This window comes from Ochotona princeps, chromosome 24 (assembly GCF_030435755.1).
Source record: "Ochotona princeps isolate mOchPri1 chromosome 24, mOchPri1.hap1, whole genome shotgun sequence".
Taxonomy (NCBI): domain Eukaryota; kingdom Metazoa; phylum Chordata; class Mammalia; order Lagomorpha; family Ochotonidae; genus Ochotona; species Ochotona princeps.
The window spans coordinates 6,633,154-6,654,187 of record NC_080855.1 but is presented as its reverse complement, the minus strand read 5'-3'; the positions used below and the strand labels follow the sequence as shown (position 1 = coordinate 6,654,187).

Below are 21,034 nucleotides of genomic sequence, written 5' to 3'. Positions count from 1 at the left end.
GCAGATTTTGCTCTGGCTCACTCCCTGATGGCTGCGATGGCCAGGAGCTTCAGCTGGGTCAGCCGTGTGGGTGCTGAGGCCTAAGCGCTTGGGCCATCTTCTGCTGCCCCAGACCTTTAGCAGGGCGCTGGGATAGGAGTGGGGCAGCTGAGAAGGAACTGGCACCACTTGGGATGCCAGTGTTGCCAACGGTGGCCTTGTCTGCTGTGCCACAGCATGGCCCTGAGGCGTGCGGTCACTGCTGTCCAGTCCCTGAGGCCCAGATGGTGCTGCTGCAAGCAGAGCATCCCCTCCGTGGTCCGAGGGACCCTCAGGCTCTGCCCTCTTGGGACCCCCCCACTGCAGACCCTCCGTTTTGCAGGGCCAGCAGAGGCACTCACCCCCGGCTCCTGTGCCAAGAAGTGGCAGGGGGAGGGTCTCCCTGCAGGCTTCTGGGTCTGGCCTGAGCCGGTTTCAGCCCCAGTGGGAAATGAACCCGTGTGTAAGTTTTCTCTCCCTGTCAGAGTAGGTGCCCCTCTGGCGTTGCTGGGTTCCTGCTCACCCAGAGGTCACCCCCGGCCCCTGGTGTGCAGGGCATGTGTTGGTTCACCAGGCAGCCAGCCTTCACGGGAGCTGGTCTTGGGCTGTGATGCTTGCTTCCAGTTGGGGCGACCACGCTCAGGATGGCGGTCGGAGCAGGGAGAAGCTCCAGACGGTAAGGGCTGCAGGGCCGAGGAGGGGGTGCCGGGACTGAAGTCTGAGGCCACCCTCTTTGGGGAACTGTGGGCGGACGTGTCTTGCGTGGTGTTCAGTGCCCACCACAGGTTGTAGTTGCGTTTCTGTAGTGGGAGGGCTGAGGAGAGCACGCCAGGACTAGAGCCAGGGATGGAAGCCTTCCTCACCCCTGCCGCGTGGCTGCCAGGGCTGTGGGGCTGCAGGGAGAGGGTACAGGCAGGGTTGCCAGACCCTGGCCTCCTCCCCACCCTCAGAGGCAGTGGTGTGCAGAGTGAGCCGTGGACGTCCCCATGTGGGCCCAAGCAACGGGCACCTCCGAGCTGCCTCCGTGCCACCTGCTGGCTCCACACCCTGTGACACCCCAGAGCCCTGCCACAGGCACTCGCCCTGCTCGCTGGCAGGAGGGGCAGCTGGGGGGACTGCCTGAAGCTCTTGGCACACCCTGAGGCACAGCTGGCTCCCCAGCTTCTCACAGGGCCACCAGCACGGGGCCAAGGAGAGCTGCCACTTCTGTCTGCTCACATGTGGAAGGGGGAAGCGTAGGTGCCACACGCTTGCGCAGCACACATATGTTGAGTAGAACACGCATTGGGTAGCACATGCATGGTCCCTCTGAAGAGGTGTGTGTCCTCCCGTGAGGCTGGGTGGCACATGTGTGGCCCATCTAAAGATGTGTGTGTCCTCTTGGGGAACTCCCTCTGGTCAAAGAACCTGTCTCCCCCTCCCCTACTCTTGGCTCAGGAAAGCTTGGCAAGGCCAAGATGGCAGTGCCTGTGCAGCCTCACCTTGGTGGGTACTGGGTGGGCCCCCAACCCAGCTGGACCCCCCCTGGCCCAGTGTTCTTTGCTGGAGTCCTGGGGAAGTCCTGAGAGTACCTGGGATGACTCCAGCTGGGAAGGAAGGCAGGGGTTGGGTGAGCTGCTCACACTCACCCCTGTACTGCTCAGCAGTGGGAGCCAGCATGTCCCCACTGGCGGGGTCCTTGACTCGGACCCTGTGGAATTCACACACTTGATGACAGCGCTGGGCGACATTCCTCCAGCGGAGAGTGACACCCTGTCCCCTGCCAGACTTACACACCCACAAAGTGGAGACCGGTATTCCTGGAGGCATCAGTAATTTCTTTTTTTTTTTTTTAAGATTTATTTATTTTATTACAGTCAGATATACAGAGAGGAGGAGAGACAGAGAGGAAGATCTACCATCCGATGATTCACTCCCCAAGTGAGCCACAACGGCCGGTGCTGCCCTGATCCGAAGCCGGGGACCTGGAACCTCCTCCAGGTCTCCCACACGGGTGCAGGAACCCAAGGCTCTGGGCCGTCCTCAACTGCTTTCCCAGGCCACAAGCAGGGAGCTGGATGGGAAGTGGAGCTGCCAGGATTAGAACCGGCGCCCATATGGGATCCCGGGGCGTTCAAGGCGAGGACTTTTAGCCACTAGGCCACGCCGCCGAGCCCGGCATCAGTAATTTCTTAGCATTTTTTTTTAAGTTTTATTTGTTTATTTGAAAGGCAGAGTTACAGAGAGAAAGAAAGAGATCTCCCATTTGCTTGTTCACTCTCCGAAGACCACAACAACTAGGGTAGGGCCAGGCAGACGCCAGGAACCAGGGCCCTAATCCAGGTCTCCCCCCGCCCCCCCGGGTATCAGCAGTCCAGGTGCCTGGCCATCACAGCTGTCCCAGGTGCCTCAGCAGGGACCTGGCCTGGAGGTGCACGGCTGGGACTTGCATGATGTTCTGGTGGGGCTGCTGGTATCATGGCAGCAAATTGACTCACCGTGCCACTCCCCTAGCCCTGGCATTCACACGTGCCTGGCAGCAGCAGCCGTCAGCACAGAGGCTGTAGGCGGCCACGCAGTGGCAGGCCTCCTGGGTTTGTGTCAGGGCTGGGCAGTCGAGGGTCCATCTTGTGCCCTGTGTTCTGCAACGTGGTACTGAGTCCACGTGTCGAGGTTGCTCTTGGAACCCTGGGCAAGAAGGCGCATGCCAGTCAGATCCTGAGCCTTGCTCAGCTGAGACCAGCCGTGCCGCTGTGCAGGGCAGGCAATGTGTTCTGCTCCTCGGATTTCAGGAGGATCAAAGCCAGAGGCCCCAGCCTCAGACCGGAATTCCCACTGGGCTCTGGGAGGTCAGAGCGAGGGGCAGAGTACATGGTGCCTGGCTGAGCGTGCGTCCAGGCTGGCCGTAGGCAGAGGAGCATGCCCGTGCATCTGGATCCTGGCTCCTGGCTCGTCCAGGCTGTGGCTGCTGAGCTCACGTCTGTCGCTGGACCAGAGAATGCTGTTTCCACGGGTAAAATACTTGGGCTTTGTGGCGCACGAACCAAGCCGCTGCAGGTTTGAGTCCTGGCTGCTCCACTTGCGATCCAGCTCCCTGCTGGTGCACCTGGTAAGACAGCAGTGGAAGATGGCAGGTGCTTGGTCCCTGCCACCCACGTGGGAGCCAGATCCTCTCGGGGAGTGAGTCAGCAGGCGGGAGGGAGATCTCGGGCACTCTGCGTGAAGGTCAGGGCACAGCACGTGTGTGCCGTCCTCTGCGCCACACGTGTGTACACATCTCCCTGGAATGAGGCACTTGGATGTGTTCTGTTTTCTAAAACTGGAACAGTGGTAGACCCAGCTCCCTGTCCCTCCTCCTGCGCCCCTGTGTCTGTCCAGTTGTGGCTTCCCAGCTGCTGGTCTCCTACCCACCTGCCTGGAGCAGAGGAGTGGCGGTGGCCTTGTGAGGTCCCTGCCTGGCACATGGGGATCACAGTGGCCCCATGCGGTCTCTGCCTGGCACATGGGGGTCACGGTGGCCCCGTGCAGTCCCTGCCCAGCATGTGGGGGTCACGTGACCCCATGTGGTCTCTGTATGGCACATGGGGATTGTGGTGGCCCCATGAGGTCCCGTACAGTCCCTGCCTGGCACACGGCAATTGCGGTGGCCCCTTGCAGGCCCTGCCCAGCACGCGGGGGTCATGGTGGCCCCGTGTGGTCCCTGCCTGGCATGCAGGGGTCGTGATTTCTGACTGGCATGCAGTGCCCTGTCCTGAGACACTTCCTGTGTGGCTGGCACACTTTGTCTTCACATGCACATGGTGGGCACAGTGCCCTCTAAGAATGTGACACCTTTGCTTTCAAGCTGGGGAGCGGCCACTCTGAGCAAACATTGGCCAGGGAAACCGTGTTGCTTGCCAGGCCAAATGGGGCAAGATTTTATGTCCCTGTTCTGAGCCTGGAGCTGTGAGTACAGAGTGTTGCCAGCACCCTCACCGACAGGCACCCTCACCCTGCACCCATGGGTCTCCTCCCAGAGCTGCTGCATGGCGCCCGCGGGTTTTCCCTGCCGTCCACTCTGCTGCTGCCCCTGCATGGGGTCTGGAGTGGACTGGACAGGCTGCCCATGCAGACCCAATGCCCCATGGTGCTCTGTGGGCCTTGTGAGAGGGACAAGGGTGTGCAGGTGAGAAACCAGGAGCAGGTGAACTCCAGGATCTGCAAGACCCAGAGAGTAAGGAGGGAGTGGGGGCCGAGGAAAAAGACTCTCCCATCTGCTGGCTCACTCCCCAGAAGCCTGGACGTCCATCCGGGTCCTCCATGGGGGCGCTGGGCCAAGCGCTTGGGCCGTCTTCTGCTGCCTTCCCAGGCGCACACGCCGGAGCTGCATGAAGTGGAGCAGCTGGGACTGGAGCTGTGCCCTAAAAAAGCAGGCGGTACAGGCGCCAGCTCCACCCTCTGGAGGGCGTTCCTCTGCCAGAGCAGCCTGCCAGCATCAAGGGCTTGCAAAGCCATGGGTGATGCCACCTGCCGCCTCCTAGGGCTCACGCCCGTCTGGACAAGACACAGCTTCATCAGTGGGTGCTCGGTGCCCGGTTTGCAGCCTGCTAGGGCTCACACCCGTCTGGACATGGCACGGCTTCATCAGTGGGTGCTTGGTGCTGGGTTGCAGAGTGGGTTGGCTCAGAAGCGCTCTAGCCTTCAAAGCACTTGTTTCTAGAACATTCCAGCAAGCTCTCCCAGAGCAGGGGTGGGGCAAGAGCGTTGAGCTCAGATGCAGAGCCACCCTGCCATCTACAGGGGGAAGGCAGAGGGGCCTGGCTGGCTCTGACCTCACAGGTTTTGGCTTCAGCGCGGAGATCTCGCTCCACCCCTGACCGTCCCCTTACGACAGGCGTTCCAGGAAAGGGGGCCTGTGTCTGCCAGCAGCCTCCGGTACTCCACCCCGGTCCTCCAGGGAGGAGAGCAGACCTCGGCCTGTCGACTCCTCCTGAGCGTCCGATGATGGACACCGCAGGGCCTTGCTGCTTAAAACCATGAGCAGACAGAAGGAACTGGGCAGATCTGTTCCCATCTGCCGGATGTGGGGTTGGGGCTGTGATGCCTGCTGAGTTCCCTGAACCACCAGCACCCCGGACCTTCTGGGGCTCTCGGACTGGGCGGTCTGCGCCCAGCCTGTGCCTGCCCGGGCACACGCCAGTTGCAGCAGGCCCCAGGGCCCTCTGGCTCTCAGCCCAGTGGTTTGAACAGCCAGTGCTGGACTGTGAGGGTTGTGAGGGAGAGGCCGGGCCTGGCCCAGGGCTGCCTTGGACCTCAGGCTATGGGCCCTGGAAGGGAGGAGTTGGCAGAGAGGTGGGAGTGACGTGGCCAGGGAGGAACAGAAAAATCCAGGCGCCTGGTGAGGGAGGGGCTGGGCACTGATCCTGGCGCAGCCGCAGGAAGCTGCCCAGCACGCTGGTGAATCACGGCCACCCCCTGTCCAGCAGGGCTCACGCCGTGGGGTGGCATCCAAGGAGGGAGCCGGGCACCCAGGTCATGCCCACTGCGCTCCCTACCCTGGCTGTGCCCCAAGGGCCATGACTGGTATCTTGCAGACCCCATTTCCTACCTGGGGCCGGTTGTGAGAGCAGCAGGGGCAGTGGTTGTGGCAGCTGTGTGTTCTCCTGTCCTATGGCCCGCAGCCTCCCAGGTGTGTGGTAGCAGGGTCTGGAACCGGAAGTGGAGCTGAAACTGGGCATTCCGAGAGGTGCCCACCACTGCCTGCGCTTCGGGGAGCACTTGTGAGCTGTTCAGTTGGGGTCGGCCAGAGGCAGCTGTCCTTGCTTGCTGCAACTGGCCCTGCCAATTCTCCCAGCTGGCCAAGGTGCCAGGAGGCTGCTCTGGCTGGCAGACTCGCCCGGGCGTGAGTGGGAACACGTCCTGTGTGAGGGAGGAATTGGCAGCCATGGCGTCCGGCCTCCCCATCACCTCCTCGAGCACACAGGCAGGAGACAGGCACGGGGTGCAGACTGGCTGCAGGGCCGTGTGTGGGCACGTATGTGTGTGGATTCAGGGTGCACTCCCGAGGGGCTCCACTCGCAGGGCAGGCAGCAAGTACTTTGCGCTGGGGAGACCAGGGATGCAGGGAGTGGACACAGCTTGGCACGCAGGGATGGGTGTGGAGGTCGCTCATGCCTACCCTGTCCCCTTCGCCTCGCTGCAAACAGACCCTGGGGCCCTCACCTGTGGAAGCTGAGAGGAGCCTTCTCCCGGAGCCCGGCTGTCTGGCTGCTGTCCACTTCTCGCGAGCCCCACTCACGTGGTCCCCTGCCATGCCTAACAAGTGGCTGTGTGGTCTCAGACATGTGACACAGGTGTGCAGCGAGCAGAGGGCTTTGATTCCAGTTACTGAGTTCCCTGCCGATCCCTGGAGCAGGAAGGGAAGAACTTTGCACCGGGCCTGGATGTCCGGGAGGTGCATGCAATGTGGCCCAGGGGGTCCGTGGTGCCCCCACTTCCTCAACCAAGTGCTGGTGAGTCGAGCGGCAGGTCTCGGCATGCCCTAGCTCTGTGTCCAGCACCGACTGGGACACCGGCCCTCCTGGGCCTGAGGACCCTCCCCAGCCCAGCAGTACGGCTTCCAGGCCGGACAGAGAAGGATCCGAGGATGCCCTAGGGCAGGGGTGGGTCTCCCAGTGACGGGTGGGTACCTGCCTCTGCCCCCCGCTGTCCAGGGCTCAGGACAGGAGCGGTCAAGCAGCGCTTCTGCTGGGGCTGGTCCCAGACCTCTGGGTGTGCAGCCCTGGACCCGTCCACCAGGGGGCAGCCTCGGCTCAGGAACGTGTGCATCATCCTGTCTTAAAAGCTGCAACTCCTGGCAGGTGTTCATGGCCTGGGAGAGGGAGGAGGGTCCACCGGAGGAGCCTCAGGTACCTGCTGGCTTGGCCGTGGGGTGGTGGACCCCAAGACCTATGTCTGCCCGAGATCTCCTGCCCTGGAGCAGGGCAAGTCGGCGGGGATTGGCAAGGGGTGAGTGACTCAGGCCCAGGGTCCTGCCTGCTGGGAGGGTCAGAGCTCAGGAAGGCTGTGGGAAGCGAAGGAGGGCGGCTTTCAGGCAGAGCCCTCAGCAGTCGCTGCCAGGGCCTGAGGAGACAAAGGGGTCACGGCACACGGAGGGGGTGGGGAAGCCGCCGTGCCAAGGACCCCTTCCAGCTGCTGGCATCCCTGCCAAGCCCCTGCTCTCCACCTTCCGCTCCGAAGTCCTGACACCCCAACGAAGCTTCTTCCTCGGGCCTCATGCACCCCGCCAAGACCGGGCCGGCTCAGTGTCCCAGGGCAGCTGGGAGACCCGAGCGTGGGAAAGGGCTCACCCACATCCAGGGCTGGGCAGCCGTGCCAGCGGCTCTTGGGCCCTCGCCACTGGCTGGCAGCACACAGCGCCTACCTCATGCAGGGCCATGGTGGGCGGTCGCCATGGCGAAGCCCCTGTACAGCACAGCCAACTGCCCATCCGGGTCAGCCAGGCCCGCCGCCCTGCTTACGGCTTTGTCCTCAGCTGGCCCCAGGCCCGAGCCCATGGGCTGAATGGCAGACAGGCTGTCGGGGGTCCATGCGTCCACCAAGGAAGGGGCTTCCTGGTCGAGGGAGGATTTAGGGGCAATAGAGAGGTTGGGAGTAGAGCCAGCCCCGGCCCCGGGCCCCCCGCCGCCAGCTCCTGCGGACAGCCGGCGGTGTGCTCCCGGAAGGAGGCAGCCCCTGTCCTTGCATCCCAATACAGTCCAGCTCTGGCCAGCTGCCTGGGTTCCCTCTCAGCCAGAGTACGGCCCTGTCCAGTCCCTGCCTGTCCCCACCTCAAGCCCGAGGTGACGACCAGCTGCAGCCCCGAGACTCCCAGAAGTTGCATTTGTGAAACTCATGTTTGCAAACTCTACAACTCATGTGAAAGCATGCAGGGAGAAAACAAACGGGGAGGCACTAAAAACACGTGCTTCCCACCAAAACCAGTCACGCGAGATCCGGGCAGTGGGATGCCAGAGCACAGGGAGACCCAGCCAGGCACTGTCTGTAGACAGAGGCTCCACTCCCAGCACGAAGACCGTGAGCCTGGGTAGAGACCCCGCCGTCCGTGAGCCTGCCTCTCCCAGGAACTGACCTCCCCGCCTGTGGAAGCCAGCAGGCCACCTGCCTGTGGGGATGGCAGAGCGTGGAGCACCTGAATGCACAAGGCTATGACCAGGGGGGCGTGAGCCCCGGCAAGGGAGCCAGTACTCAGGGCCCCATGCCACCGTAGCCATGGTCTCCAGGCTGCCCAGGAGCACTGGGACACTGCAAGGGAGGGGTGCAGAGCCTCCCCAGTGCTGGGCAGGCGTGGTGTGACAGAGGACAGAGAGGGTCCCACCCAACAGGGTAGTGCCCGGAGAACCCCTTCTCAGCTGCCCCCAGGATGGAAGTTCCCGCGCCACACTGAGGGCTGGCCACACTCCTGCCCTCAGTCCCCACGGCCCCTGCTGTCCCTTCTCATGCCCCTATCTTTGTGTTGGGGGGTGGTCTGTGCGGCCCCTGTGCCTGGGGCTGGGGTCTCATCCGCTGAGCTGAGTGGTGCTAAGGGGCGGCTCCAGCCTGCAGTTGCTCCCCGAGGCGCCAGGAAGGAGCAGGCGTGGATGAAAGGGGCCTGGCCTCCACCCTCACCACACCTGGCCTCCACCTGCCGGGCCCCAGGCGCACCCACACAACAGCCACTCCAACGAGCCAGCAGGACGGGGAATTCTGCTACCTCCCGTGTGCTCAGGGATGGCGGGAGTGCTGTGGGCTGGCCCCTCTCCAGCCCTGGCCGAGATCTGTGCCCAGACCACAGGCCAGCAGGTGGCCTTGGCCTTGCGCACCACACATCTGTGTGCTGAGACAGGTCACGCACCCAGCCCCACCAGGCTGGACCCTGCTTCCAGGCCCCTGTCCTGTCTGGGAAGGTGAGATGGTTGTACTGCCCAGTTCTCCGAGCTGCCCCAGTCCTCGGGGCTCCTGTGTGCGGGCGCTGTGCACCATAGGCCAGCTCAGCGTCACATCCATCTCAGTCCCCATTCGGCTCCGACTGCGTCCCGTATGAGCAAACATCGCCCCTGAACTTGGCTTCACGGTGTACAGCGTAGTCCGGCACTCCACACCACTGGGCACCCGCCTGCCTGGCACTCGCCCCTGCTCACACTGGAGCTCTGCACCGCTTCAGTGCTGGCTGCCCCTTCTCCTCCCGCAGCCCCTGCAAGGTGACCCTCTGATCATGCATGTCTGGCTGGTGCTGCAGGAGTACAGCCCACGGCCTGGCCTTCCACTGCCCCCTGGGCTTGTGTGCCAGGAAGTGAGGCAGACCCCGGGGTCACTCCTGGGGGGCTTGCTGTGTGGGAAGGTTACCGTCTCACACGCTTGGGCACAGCTGGGCCAGGCTGTTAGGTCCCCGCACCGCAGAGTCCCACTGTCAGATGTGGCTGGCAACCACACCGGCCCAGGTGAGGAGGTGCTATCTGCTTGGGGCTTTGCTCGCCAATGGCGAGCTGGGCTGATTTCATTTTTAAAGAAGTAGTACTTACTCATTTGGGGGTGGTGTGAGTCAGAGGGAGTGGGAGAGGCAGAGAGAGTATTCATTCCCCCAGACCAGCTGGTTTGGTTGAAAGCAGGAGCCTGGAATTCCATCTGAGTCTCCTACCTGGACGCTGGGACCCAGGCACTGGAGCCATGTTCGACTGTCCTCCTGGGTTCGTTAGCAGAGAGCTGGAGCGGGCAGCAGCCGGGACTCGGCCCTGCTGGTACCTGGGCTGAACTCATCCTCCCCACCTAGTCTTGCTGGGAGGTTTGAGAGCTGCAAATCTTAGGTGAGGGGCTCGGATGCACTGAGCAGGTGCTGGCTCAGGTTGCTCCTGCAGGGGAGGGGGGACCGGCCCTCCCGGTGCTGTCTTGTTGGGAAGTGGTCTGGCTCCCCGCCTGCTGGGGCTCACCTGCTCTCTCAGGCCCAGCTCAGATGGTCTTGGACTGCTGTGCCACGGCCCCCGTGGGAAGCAGCGGTCCCTGCTTCCCGCTCGGGCTCGGCACATCCAGACAAGACCGTGTTGTCCCCAAGCCCTTGGCTGGGCCTCCTCCTCCTCCGGTCCCTTTGGCTGGACGGTGACACACATTAGTGATGAAGGCGGAGTCCCTGCTCACAGCCTGCATACCAACCCGTTCCCCTGGCAGCCTGCCCCATGGTGCGTGCGGCACAGGGTTGCGACCAACACTGAGAGCCGTACACCCCTGCCGCCCCTGCCCCCTGGCCATGCCTGGGCCAACCCAGGGTCAAGCCCTGCCAACCGCTGTCCTCTTGGAGATCTTTTCTCAAAAGTGTGGTGAGCCTATGACGTGCGTCAGCCACGCAGAGCTCATGCTGCTGCCTGCTGTAACCCGTGCTTGTCAGGGTAAGGCAGGCGTGAGGTGCGCTTTGCTGGTGAGGTAATCCTTAGCAGCCAGGTAGGCAGCACCACTGGGCCGGTGCTGCACAGCTCCCACATCACTGCTCTCTAGAACTTTCTTATCATCCCTAATAGCAACTGGCTATCTCTTGATTTTAAAAATTGTTTATTTAGTTCATGCAGAGTGAGCGAGAGAGCACTCACTGTTTCATACCCTCGATAACTGGCGTCGGGAGCCAGGAGCCAGAAGTTGGGAGCCAGGAACCAGGGGTCAGGAACCAGGAGTCAGGAGTCAGCAGTCGGGAGCCAGGAACCAGGGGTCAGGAACCAGGAGTCAGGAGTCAGCAGTCGGGAGCCAGGAACCAGGGGTCAGGAACCAGGAGTGGGGATCTCCACCCAGGTCTCCCTTGGTGACATCGCCCCTGCCCAGCAGGAGGCTGGCATCGGGAGCCAGAGCCAGGACCCTGGTGTGGGACAGGGCCATCTCAGCTGGTACTTCCAGCACTGTTGCTAACACCTGCTTCACTATTTCAGTGAAAATAAAGTGACAGTTCTCATGAATGCACATAGAAAATGCAACGGTAACAGACAAGTTGAGAATTCTCTTTGTAAGAAGTTGTAAAATAGGCATAAAATGCGAAGCTAAGGTCAACAGTTTGGGGTACGGGGGGGCTGACTAGCAGGAGGCTTGTGTGCCCCGACAACACACCCCAGACCCCCTGAGTTCAGCAACAGAAGCTGCGGCGTGTCAGGTGAAGTGATTGCCCGCAACGCCAGCAGCCCACGTGGACACAGGTTCACGTCAGGGCTGCTGGCTTTCTAAGCCAGCTCCTGCTAATGCCTAATGCCCTGGGAAAAGCAGCAGGATGACCCTGCAGCCGCGTGGGAGAGCCGGAAGAAGCTCTTGGCTCCTGGTGCCCCCCGCCTGTCTGGAGAATGACCCAGCATCTCTCTTCCTCTAGCTTTTTGGGTTTAAAAAAATTTTTTTTTAGTTTTATGATACAATTCCACAGGCTGTAACTCTCATCTTCTTACTCCAAGGTGGAGACGCTGGGGTGCTGCCTGACGGGGATGCTGGTGCGGGTTCGAGTCCTGGCTGCAGATGGCCGCCTCCTGGCAGTGGCCTCCGGGTCCTCGGCCTCTTGCTGCTGACCCGTCACGAAGGGCCTGCCGCGGGGCTGGGCTCGACCCTGGGCCCTGCCTCAGCCTCCGTCACCTCCTAGGGACCGTCCACCCCGCACGTCTGTCAGAGGACCCTGCACTGGCCGAGGGGGCTGGACGCCGAGCTTGTCTCAGCCTGCAGGTGCCCTGCGTGTCCCCTGGACTGCCTGTCATAGACGCACCCAAGGTGCTGATGGGGTTCCTGCCAGAGCCCATCCCTGCTCTGAGCACTGGGCTGCAGTGACCGGAAGCCTCACCCTGGCGGACCCTCCCCTTGCCCAGTCGCTGGAGGGCAGGGAGCTGCCCACACATCGCGCCGCTCTGCTCTGGCTCTCACCCACCCTCCTCCCCCCAGACCAAGCCCCGGGACTCAGGAAAGCAGATTCCACCCCAGCCTTGTGTGTGTGTGTGTGTGTAGAACCTCCTCTATCTGCCAGTTCCTGAAGGGACACGGGAGGGCACCCGCCACCCACCCTGGAGCCACCTGGGACCTGTGTCCAGATGGGGGGGGACAGGCCAGCCCAGGGCAGCATGGTAACAGACAACTGCTACAGGCCTGAGACCACGAGCCCACATCTGATCTCCAGGCTGAGCAGTGCTCAGTGGGGAGGAGTCACTGGGATTTCCACAGGTGCCTCTGGCCTGACCCGCCTCCCTCACCCCTGTGAGCCCAGTCCCCACAGGTGCCTCTGCCCTGACCCACTTCCCTCACCCCTGTGAGCCCAGTCTGCAGGTGCCTCTGCCCTGACCCCGCCTCCCTCACCCCTGTGAGCCCAGTCCCCACAGGTGCCTCTGCCCTGACCCGCCTCCCTCACCCCTGTGAGCCCAGTCCCCACAGGTGCTTCTGCCCTGACCCGCCTCCCTCACCCCTGTGAGCCCAGTCCCCACAGGTGCCTCTGCCCTGACCCGCTTCCCTCACCCCTGTGAGCCCAGTCCCCAAAGGTGCCTCTGCCCTGACCCTGCCTCCCTCACCCCTGTGAGCCCAGGCTGCAGGTGCCTCACCCTGACTCTGCCTCCCTCACCCCTGTGAGCCCAGTCCCCACAGGTGCCTCTGCCCTGACCCACCTCCCTCACCCCTGTGAGCCCAGGCTGCAGGTGCCTCACCCTGACCCGCCTCCCTCACCCCTGTGAGCCCAGGCTGCAGGTGCCTCACCCTGACCCGCCTCCCTCACCCCTGTGAGCCCCAGTCCCCACAGGTGCTTCTGCCCTGACCCGCTTCCCTCACCCTTGTGAGTCCAGGCTGCAGGTGCCTCACCCTGACCCGCCTCCCTCACCCCTGTGAGCCCAGGCTGCAGGTGCCTCACCCTGACCCGCCTCCCTCACCCCTGTGAGCCCAGTCCCCAAAGGTGCCTCTGCCCTGACCCGCTTCCCTCACCCCTATGAGCCCAGTCCCCAAAGGTGCCTCTGCCCTGACCCTGCCTCCCTCACCCCTGTGAGCCCAGGCTGCAGGTGCCTCACCCTGACTCTGCCTCCCTCACCCCTGTGAGCCCAGTCCCCACAGGTGCCTCTGCCCTGACCCACCTCCCTCACCCCTGTGAGCCCAGGCTGCAGGTGCCTCACCCTGACCCGCCTCCCTCACCCCTGTGAGCCCAGGCTGCAGGTGCCTCACCCTGACCCGCCTCCCTCACCCCTGTGAGCCCCAGTCCCCACAGGTGCTTCTGCCCTGACCCGCTTCCCTCACCCTTGTGAGTCCAGGCTGCAGGTGCCTCACCCTGACCCGCCTCCCTCACCCCTGTGAGCCCAGGCTGCAGGTGCCTCACCCTGACCTGCCTCCCTCACCCCTGTGAGCCCAGGCTGCAGGTGCCTCACCCTGACCCGCCTCCCTCACCCCTGTGAGCCCAGGCTGCAGGTGCCTCTGGCCTGGCAGCACCAGGTCCTGTTCCAGGTTGGGAATCCCACCACAACACACAGGTACAGCTGTCCCTGGGGCCGGCAGCCTGGGAGCTGTGAGTCCAGGGAATGAATGCCTGGGACGTGGGACTGAGGACACACAGGAGGAGAGGCCCTGCTGAGAGCTGGGCTGGAGGAAGACCTGGTCCCCACCTCCAGACGAGGCTGCACAGGGCAGCAGAGGGCAGCAGGTGCCTGCTGGACGTCCGCTTCAGCCCAGCTGAGGCAGCAGGCAGAGGAGTGGGCCTTGTCTGCATCGCACGGGCCAGCACCACGTGTGGGCCAGGCTGGTCAGGGTGGGTCAGGTGAGACCCAAGCCATGCGCTGTGGGTGGTGGGAGCCACGCATGGCAGGACAGCGAGGGCACTCACAGGGTCACAGCCTCCACGACCCATCCTGATGTGGGCAGTCAGGTCTTGCAAGCTGGACTGTCCAAGTGGGCAGAGGGTGGGCTCCGGTCAGGGGCCGAGGGACACAGTGGCGATCCTGTGTGCATGGCTGCATGTGTCTGCCTACACATGTGTATATATGTGCCCACACCCGTGTGGTCATGTGTGTGCTGGCACGCGTGTGCCTCAGCCTTTCATGCCTGGGTTGGCTCAGCCCCGCCGCATCTCTCACTTGCTGAGCACCCAGGCCTGCCTTCGTCATCGGGGCGCTGTGCCCTCGGGCTCCGCTCCACCTGTCCCTGAAGGTTTAAGGACCCACTGGCTCCCACATTTTGCCACCCTGGCACTTTGCAAGCGCCTAGGCAGCCCGCCTGCCCCCGTCTGCCGGCCCAGGCCTACTGCCAGGATCACCCCTTCCCGGCCACGCCTGCCCCAGCCCCAGCTGACACAAAGGCCAGGCCTCCTGCAGGGGCGGCAGGAAGGGGCTCCTGGCCAGCTGCGCCGTGGACACAGACCGGGAAATGAACGGAGACAGGAAGGAAGCTGTGCAGGGCAGGCCAGGCTGCCTGGCTCACCTGGGGAGGGGCCTGTCCCCCAGTCCTGCCCGGTCCTGAGGGGGCAGCCAGTCCACTCCCCGATCCTGCCATGCCTCCTGAGGCCTTCTGGGAGAAGGGGAGCAGTCAGGTGACACGCCCCAACCCGCGTCAGCGTGCCTGGGCGGCCGTGAACCCCAAAGGAGGCAGCAGTCAAGGGGTCCCTGGCACCCATGCAGGAGACCTGGCTGTCCCCAGATGCCACACGCTCAGGGGCTTGGGGGTTCTAAGCGTAGGGTTGGAGCCGCAGCCATCTCCAGGTATCCCCCTGGGGAAGGTCGGTGCCTGCCACGGCTCGCCCTAAGCTGTGGTTTGCAGCTGACTGCAGGTGGCTGACGGGAACAGAACTGACAGGTGACACACAGATGAGCCCGATCTGGATGCCGGAGTGACGGCAGCCCGGGGCCGTCACCGGGGTCCCTCCCAACCCGCCTGGGGAACAACGGGCCCAGGAGCACGTCTCACTCCAGGTGCAGTGGGCTGGAGGACAGGAAGGAAGGCAGGAGGAAGCCCTGCTTCTCATCTGGGACAGGCCAGGATGTGCCCCCCCAGGCCCCTTCCAGGACTGGGCTCCCGGCTGAGCAACCCCCCCCCAGTGAGGGTCAGCGGAGCCAGGGCATTGATCTAGGACCCTAGTCCAGTACCCTAGTCCAGTACCCTCATCCCAGGTGCTGGCGGGCCCAGTACCGCAGAGCCCACAGCATGCTCAGACTTTATTGAGAGTAGAGGAGGACATGGCAGCTGGATCCAAGTGCCCCCATGCGGGCTGGCTGGGCGCTCTCCTGGGTGGCCAGCCGCTCAGTAGCCCCCACCGTCCCTGTAAACAGATGGGGCATGAGCCCTCGGTGTCCCCAAACCCAGCCAAGCACCAACGTGGGGCTTGGGAGTGGATGTGGTTTTGCTCCCGTGGCTGCCTTCCCAGGTGGGTGGCAGAGGAGCCGGGCACCTACCCCCAGCTCAGGCTCCTTGTGGCCAGCTCCACCTGGGCCAGGCGGCGGTCACTCAGCACGCGCACCCTGGTGACGGCGGCCAGCGGCCTCTGGCGGTGTGGGAATTGTAGCACCTTGTGCTCCCGCACGAAGACGTGGAAGTGCTCCTGGTCCGAGCTCACCTCCACCTGTGGGTGGGACAGTGACCTCATCCTGGTACAGCCAGACTGGGGGTCTCTGAAGGGGTCCTGCCCTCCTTCCTCCCCAGAGGGGCCCAGCCACACACGGGGGAGACCCTGCAGAGGGTGCTTGCCCCACCCTGGAGTTCCCTGGTCACCTCAAAGGGCTCCCCCAGGGCCAGGGGGGTGACGCTGGACACCTCCTCCCGGCCCCAGTGGCCACCCTGGAAAGCGTTGGCCACCACGGTGGCACTGGAGAAGTGTGGCTTGACGTGGAAGGCGATGTCGCCGCCTTCCGTCAGAAAGTTGATCTCAAACCTGAGTGTGGTTAGGAAGACAGCAAGTGGCAGGGCAGGCCACGTCGCAGCCGCAAGGAGGGGGCCCGCGGGAAGCCGTGTTCCCTTACCTGTCCTCCCCGGAGTCCAGCTGTCCCTGGACCAGCAGGCTCCAGCCAGGGGCCAGGCCCCCTGCACAGAAGGCTTCAAACTGGACGGGAAGGAGAGGCCGGGGGCCCTTAGCTGCAGGTCTCCCTCTGCCATCGGGAGCAGGCCCTGTGTCTGAGCTGCACGGAGCCTGCCCCCATGCCATCCCAGGATCTCGGGGAACCCCCAGCTCTGGCCCTGTGGCTGAGCCGGGGCCAGGTCTTACTCACCTGCAGGGCCATTGGCTCTCTAGCTGCTCTGGGCAATGGGGTGGCTCCAGGCACAGCTTGGGCATATAGGCTGGTGGGGTGGGGTTGGGCACAGGAGCTCCTCCCCTCGGCTTGGCCAGGCGTGCTCTGGGCTATGCCCTCTCTCCCCTCCCCTAAAACATGGCTGATCGTCACCCGTCACCCCTTCCAGCCCCCATCCTGCACGGCTCCCACAGCCACCCTCACTTCCTGGGGTCCCTCTGACATCTGGAAATGCCTCCCCACCACCCAAGCTGTTCCCCTAGGGACCCAGGCCTGCCCACTGACCCCGCTGGTCCTGGGGGTGTGATGTGACCGCCTGGGGCTGCAGGACACCCCCGGCCCAGCCAGCTTCCAGCCCCAGCACTCTGCAGCCAGCTCAGCGGGGCTAAGCAGAACGAGGATTAGGCCAGGCCCTGGTCAGCGCATTCCTTTCCCACACCCCCGTCCCCCGAACAGGGGCCTGGAGCCAGAGGAGGAGTGGACAGGCGGCAGTGGGGTTCCCAGCCAGAACCCCCAGGGATGGAGCTGCCCCCAAATGAATCCAGACTGGCAATGCTGGGAGTAGCGCCCCACGGCTGCATCTGCCCCGCCCTGAGCAGGAATCCATTAGTAAGGGAAAGAAGGCTCTCACTGACCACCCCCACCCCCAGCACAGCCACAAGTGTGGCAATGGCCCTGCCATGTTCCAACCTGCTGGCCATTCTGGGCCCCTGGGAGCACAGAGAGGCAGCCTCTGGCCACTGCAGCCCAGCACGGTGAAGCCCAGTCCTGTTCCCACAGACCCCGTCCCACCCTTCTCCATCTTGGCTTTCATTCGCTGTGCTCTAGGGACAGTGTTGTGCATGGATAGAGTCAGGAGCCTAGAACAGACCAGCCGCTCACCCGGGCCAGGCCTGCCGGTCACCCACTGCCGGGCCTGCCAGTCACCCGGGCCGGGCCTGCCGGTCACCCACTGCCGGGCCTGCCGCTCACCCGGGCCGGGCCTGCCGGTCACCCACTGCCGGGCCTGCCGCTCACCCACTGCCGGGCCTGCCAGTCACCCGGGCCGGGCCTGCCGCTCACCCACTGCTGGGCCTGCCGCTCACCCGGGCCGGACCTGCCGCTCACCCACTGCCGGGCCTGCCGCTCACCCGGGCCGGGCCTGCCGGTCACCCACTGCCGGGCCTGCCGCTCACCCATTGCCTGGCCTGCCGCTCACCCGGGCCAGGCTTGCTGCTCACCCAGAGCTGGCCGGTTCTGGCCCTCTGCCTTCCCGGCTATCTGCTGGGCCCAGCAATACTTGTCCCCTGGGTGGGTGGGCAAAGCCTGGGCCACCACAGCCCTGGATACAGGAACCTAGGTCGGTGCCCCCTGAGTTCTGTGTCCACACTCCGGGGGCAGCATGAGACTCCCTGGATTGCAGCCTCTCTCAGCGTGCCCCTCAGTGAGCCTGAAGCTTGCCATCTGGCAGTAGGCGCCTCTGCCCGCGGGTGCAGGGCTGCGGGCCTGACCTGCTCAGAGCCAGCTGGGTCTCGGCCACTCCCGGTCGCCTGATGTTAGTGAGCATGACCCAGCACCTTTCCCACGGAGCACAGAGTAGGGAGCCACCAAGGCTCCCAGAGATTGGGCAGCCACGAAGAGCAGTGCCCTTCAGCATGTTGCCTGCCAGCCAGCTCAGGCACTCTCACCCTCACGCATCTAGCCATGTGGTTTGACCCAGCCAGCCCTGCTGCCCTCACCAGCAGTACCCTGCCCCCCAGCGCCTGCTCGGCTTAGCAGGGGGATACTCCCCAGAGACAGGGCACGGGGGCAGGCACCTGAGCCTGGGAGGCGGAGGCCTGGCCACACTGGGCCTCTGTCCACCGCTGAGGCTCCAATGGGCTCCTGTCCGCGGCCTGGCCCCACCACGCTGCCCAGTGCTGGAGGCTGCCTCTGTTCCTGGATCATCCTGGAGTTCCCACCTGGTTCCCAACCCACATCTGGAGCCGCTTGCCTGTTGAATTGGTGAAGTCAGCATGGAAATCGCCAGCCCCCGCGAGGTGAGGAGGCCCTGGGCAGCTTCCACCGGGCAAGGGTGGACACGCAGCATGGCAGACGGCTGCGGGCAGCCCTGCCCCCTGCTGGGTGCTGGGTGGCCTTGGCACACAGTGGCTGGCTGTCCCTGGCACTGGCTGGCTGCAGCACGTCGGGCATGCAGAAGGATGAAGGAACTTGGAGAGAACCATGGGGCCGCTGCTACGCACACAGGGACACCGAGATCCCCAAGCTGCGAGGGGCTGTGCCCCCCGGGAAGACAGGGGCTTGTAGGAAGCCAGCAATGGCAGGGAGGACCCTTGGCCCCAGCAGGGACCTCTTCTCAGACTCTTCTTCTTCTTTTTAAAGATTTATCATTATTATTATTATTTTTTTTATTGGAAAGTCAGATATACAGAGAGGAGGAGACAGAGAAGATCTTCCGTCCGAGGGAGCACCAGGCTGGGGCGGGAGACCAGGAGGGTGGGACGGTACTGCTTAGGTGAGGTGGCTGCAGCTCGGAGCAGCAAGAGGATCCCCTACATGGGGCTGCCCGAAGGAGGACAGAACACCCCCCAACACCTCCAACACCTCCAACGCCAGCCCAGGCCTCAGCACCAGTGAAAGGTGCAGCCCCCATTTTAAAAAAAAAAGATTTATTTATTTTTAATTGAAAGGCAGCATCACACAGAGAACAAGAGAAATCTTCCATCTGCTGGTTCACTCCCCAAATGACCACAAGAGCCAGAGCTGGACCTGTCCAAAACCAGGAGGACTTGGAGCCAGGAGTGTCTTCTGGGTCTCCCCTGTGGCTGCAGGAACCCGAGGGCTTGGAGCCAGGAGCGCCTTCTGGGTCTCCCCTGTGGCTGCAGGAACCCGAGGGCTTGGTCCAGCCTCATTTTCATTTCCCAGGTGAGGCAGCAGGAAGCTGGATTGGAAGTGGAGCTGCTGAGACTCAAGCTGGCACCTAAATGGGATGCCAGCACTGCAGGCTTTGCTGGCTACGTTACTATACTGCCCTACCCAGCCCCCTGTCTTACAGCTCAGAGGGGACATGGCAGGGTAAGAGCCCCCTGCCCACGGTTGGCAGAGCAGGGTAAGGGCCCCCTGCCCACGGTTGGCAGAGCAGGGTAAGGGCCCCCTGCCCATGGTTGGCGGAGCAGGGACTGTTGCTTGCCTTCCTGCACAGATGGGACCTTGGGGAGCAGAAAAGCACGCCAGCCCCATTTCCAGGTTACACGGCTGCACTAACATCTGTCCATGCTGTCTGGCTGTGTGAAGGCTTCCGTGTTTCCACGTCACCCATGTCAAGGGTGCCCACTCCCTGGGGTGCTGTTACCGGGAGCAGCCCCCAGAAGGAAGTAGGGAGCAGGGCAAAGGGGTGCCACCCGAGGGTGGGGGCGTCTAGGCCAGGACGCACCTGCTTGAACCTGGCTGGGAGGAGAAATCCCCTTGGTCCTGGGCCTCAGGCCAGCTGCGAGCCTGCCCAGGCAAAGGCCCCTGGGCGGGAGGGACGGGCCAGGCACAGCACCTGCCTCTTCCCAGAGCCCTAGTGGCAGCCCAGCCACCTTGCGTCCAGCCGGCAGGATGGCCATGACCTTCCTGCCAGACGGGCTCCTGGGCTGCTGACAGCCCCAGCAGCAGAGGAAGGAAGCACTGGGAATCCCATCAGGGTGGTGGAGGGGAGACTCAGCCCCTCCCCCAAGTCACAGAGGACTACGGCCACGCAGGCTTGCACACCGCACAGAGGCCCTCAGAGCGCCCATGGGTAACTGTGACCACCTCCTCCCCTTGGGGTGTAACGAGAGCCCAGAGGAGAAGCGCCAGACCCAGGCAGCTCCTGAGCCCCTGCCCTGGCCCTCCCTGGCCCCATGGTGTGTAGGCCCTGGCCCTCCCTGGCCCCACGGGGTGCAGGCCCTGGCAACCCCTGGCCCCACGGGGTGCAGGCCCTGGCCCTCCCTGGCCCCATGGGGTGCAGACCCTGGCAACCCCTGGCCCCACGGGGTGCAGGCCCTGGCAACCCCTGGCCCCACGGGGTGCAGGCCCTGGCCCTCCTTGGCCCCACGGGGTGCAGACCCTGGCAACCCCTGGCCCCACGGGGTGCAGGCCCTGGCCCTCCCTGGCCCCACGGGGTGCAGGCTCGGGCAGTGGGAAAGAACGTACCACCCGCATTCTGGTCCCTGGACACACCGGGAGGAGCAGGGCAGCACAGGAGGGTGTGCACTGCCCCACCCATGTCCAGTCACAAGACAGCTTGGGGCTCGGAGGCAATGATGCGCCGATCGATGCTGATTGTAAGGCATGGGTGACACTGTGGGCTCAGGACCTGACTCAAATCCATTGCATCTGTTTCACAAGAGGTCTTTAATGGATCTGCCAGGAGATTCTCACTGCCCAGGACACAGCCACATACCCACAGGCTTGGGGGGCAGTGGGAAAAGAAGCCCCCTAAACACCAGCCTTCCACAGACCCCAGGGGTCAGGGCTCTGTCCTCCACCCCGCAGCGGCCACGGCTCCCCCTTGCCCAGTGACCCTGGCCGCCTCCAAGCGCCTTGCTCCAGCCGAGGCTGTTGGGAAAGGACCCAGGGGAGCTCTCACTCCCAGAATAGCTTCACACCAGCTCCAGGACATCAGTGCAGGGCTGAGGGGAGACGCCCAGAGCTGGGGCTCCGTGGAGCAGGATGGAAAGCAGGACATGGCCAGAGACAGACAGGAGATGTGGGGTCTCTGGGTTGGCCGTCGGGGAAGGGGCAAAGGCAAAAGCAGCCCAGGTGTCCTGGGCCCAGGGACCCCAGGAGCTGCTGTCTCCTGCATTCCCAGAGGGGACACCAAGTCCCGG

General features: G+C 63.8%; 1 protein-coding gene across 1 annotated transcript; it reads right to left on the bottom strand.

Annotated features, from left to right (window-relative positions):
• Window positions 1–15,176: 15,176 nt before the first annotated feature.
• On the bottom strand, window positions 15,177–16,117 carry GRIFIN (galectin-related inter-fiber protein). The gene is made up of 4 exons (XM_004598149.3): window positions 15,936–16,117; window positions 15,688–15,847; window positions 15,372–15,538; window positions 15,177–15,238 (listed from the first exon to the last, which is right to left on the bottom strand). The coding sequence occupies exons 1-4, from the start codon at window positions 16,115–16,117 to the stop codon at window positions 15,220–15,222; spliced, it is 528 nt and encodes a 175-aa protein (XP_004598206.3). The 3' UTR covers window positions 15,177–15,219.
• Between the last annotated feature and the right edge of the window lie 4,917 nt (window positions 16,118–21,034).

Coding starts and splice junctions, on each gene's coding strand:
- GRIFIN (XM_004598149.3), bottom strand. CDS start 16,117: ATGGCATGGGGGCAGGCTCCGTGCAGCTCAGACACAGGGCCTGCTCCC. Junction 15,848..15,935: donor CTGGACTCCGGGGAGGACAG/GTAAGGGAACAC, acceptor AACCACACTCAG/GTTTGAGATCAACTTTCTGA. Junction 15,539..15,687: donor CCCTGGGGGAGCCCTTTGAG/GTGACCAGGGAA, acceptor TCCCACCCACAG/GTGGAGGTGAGCTCGGACCA.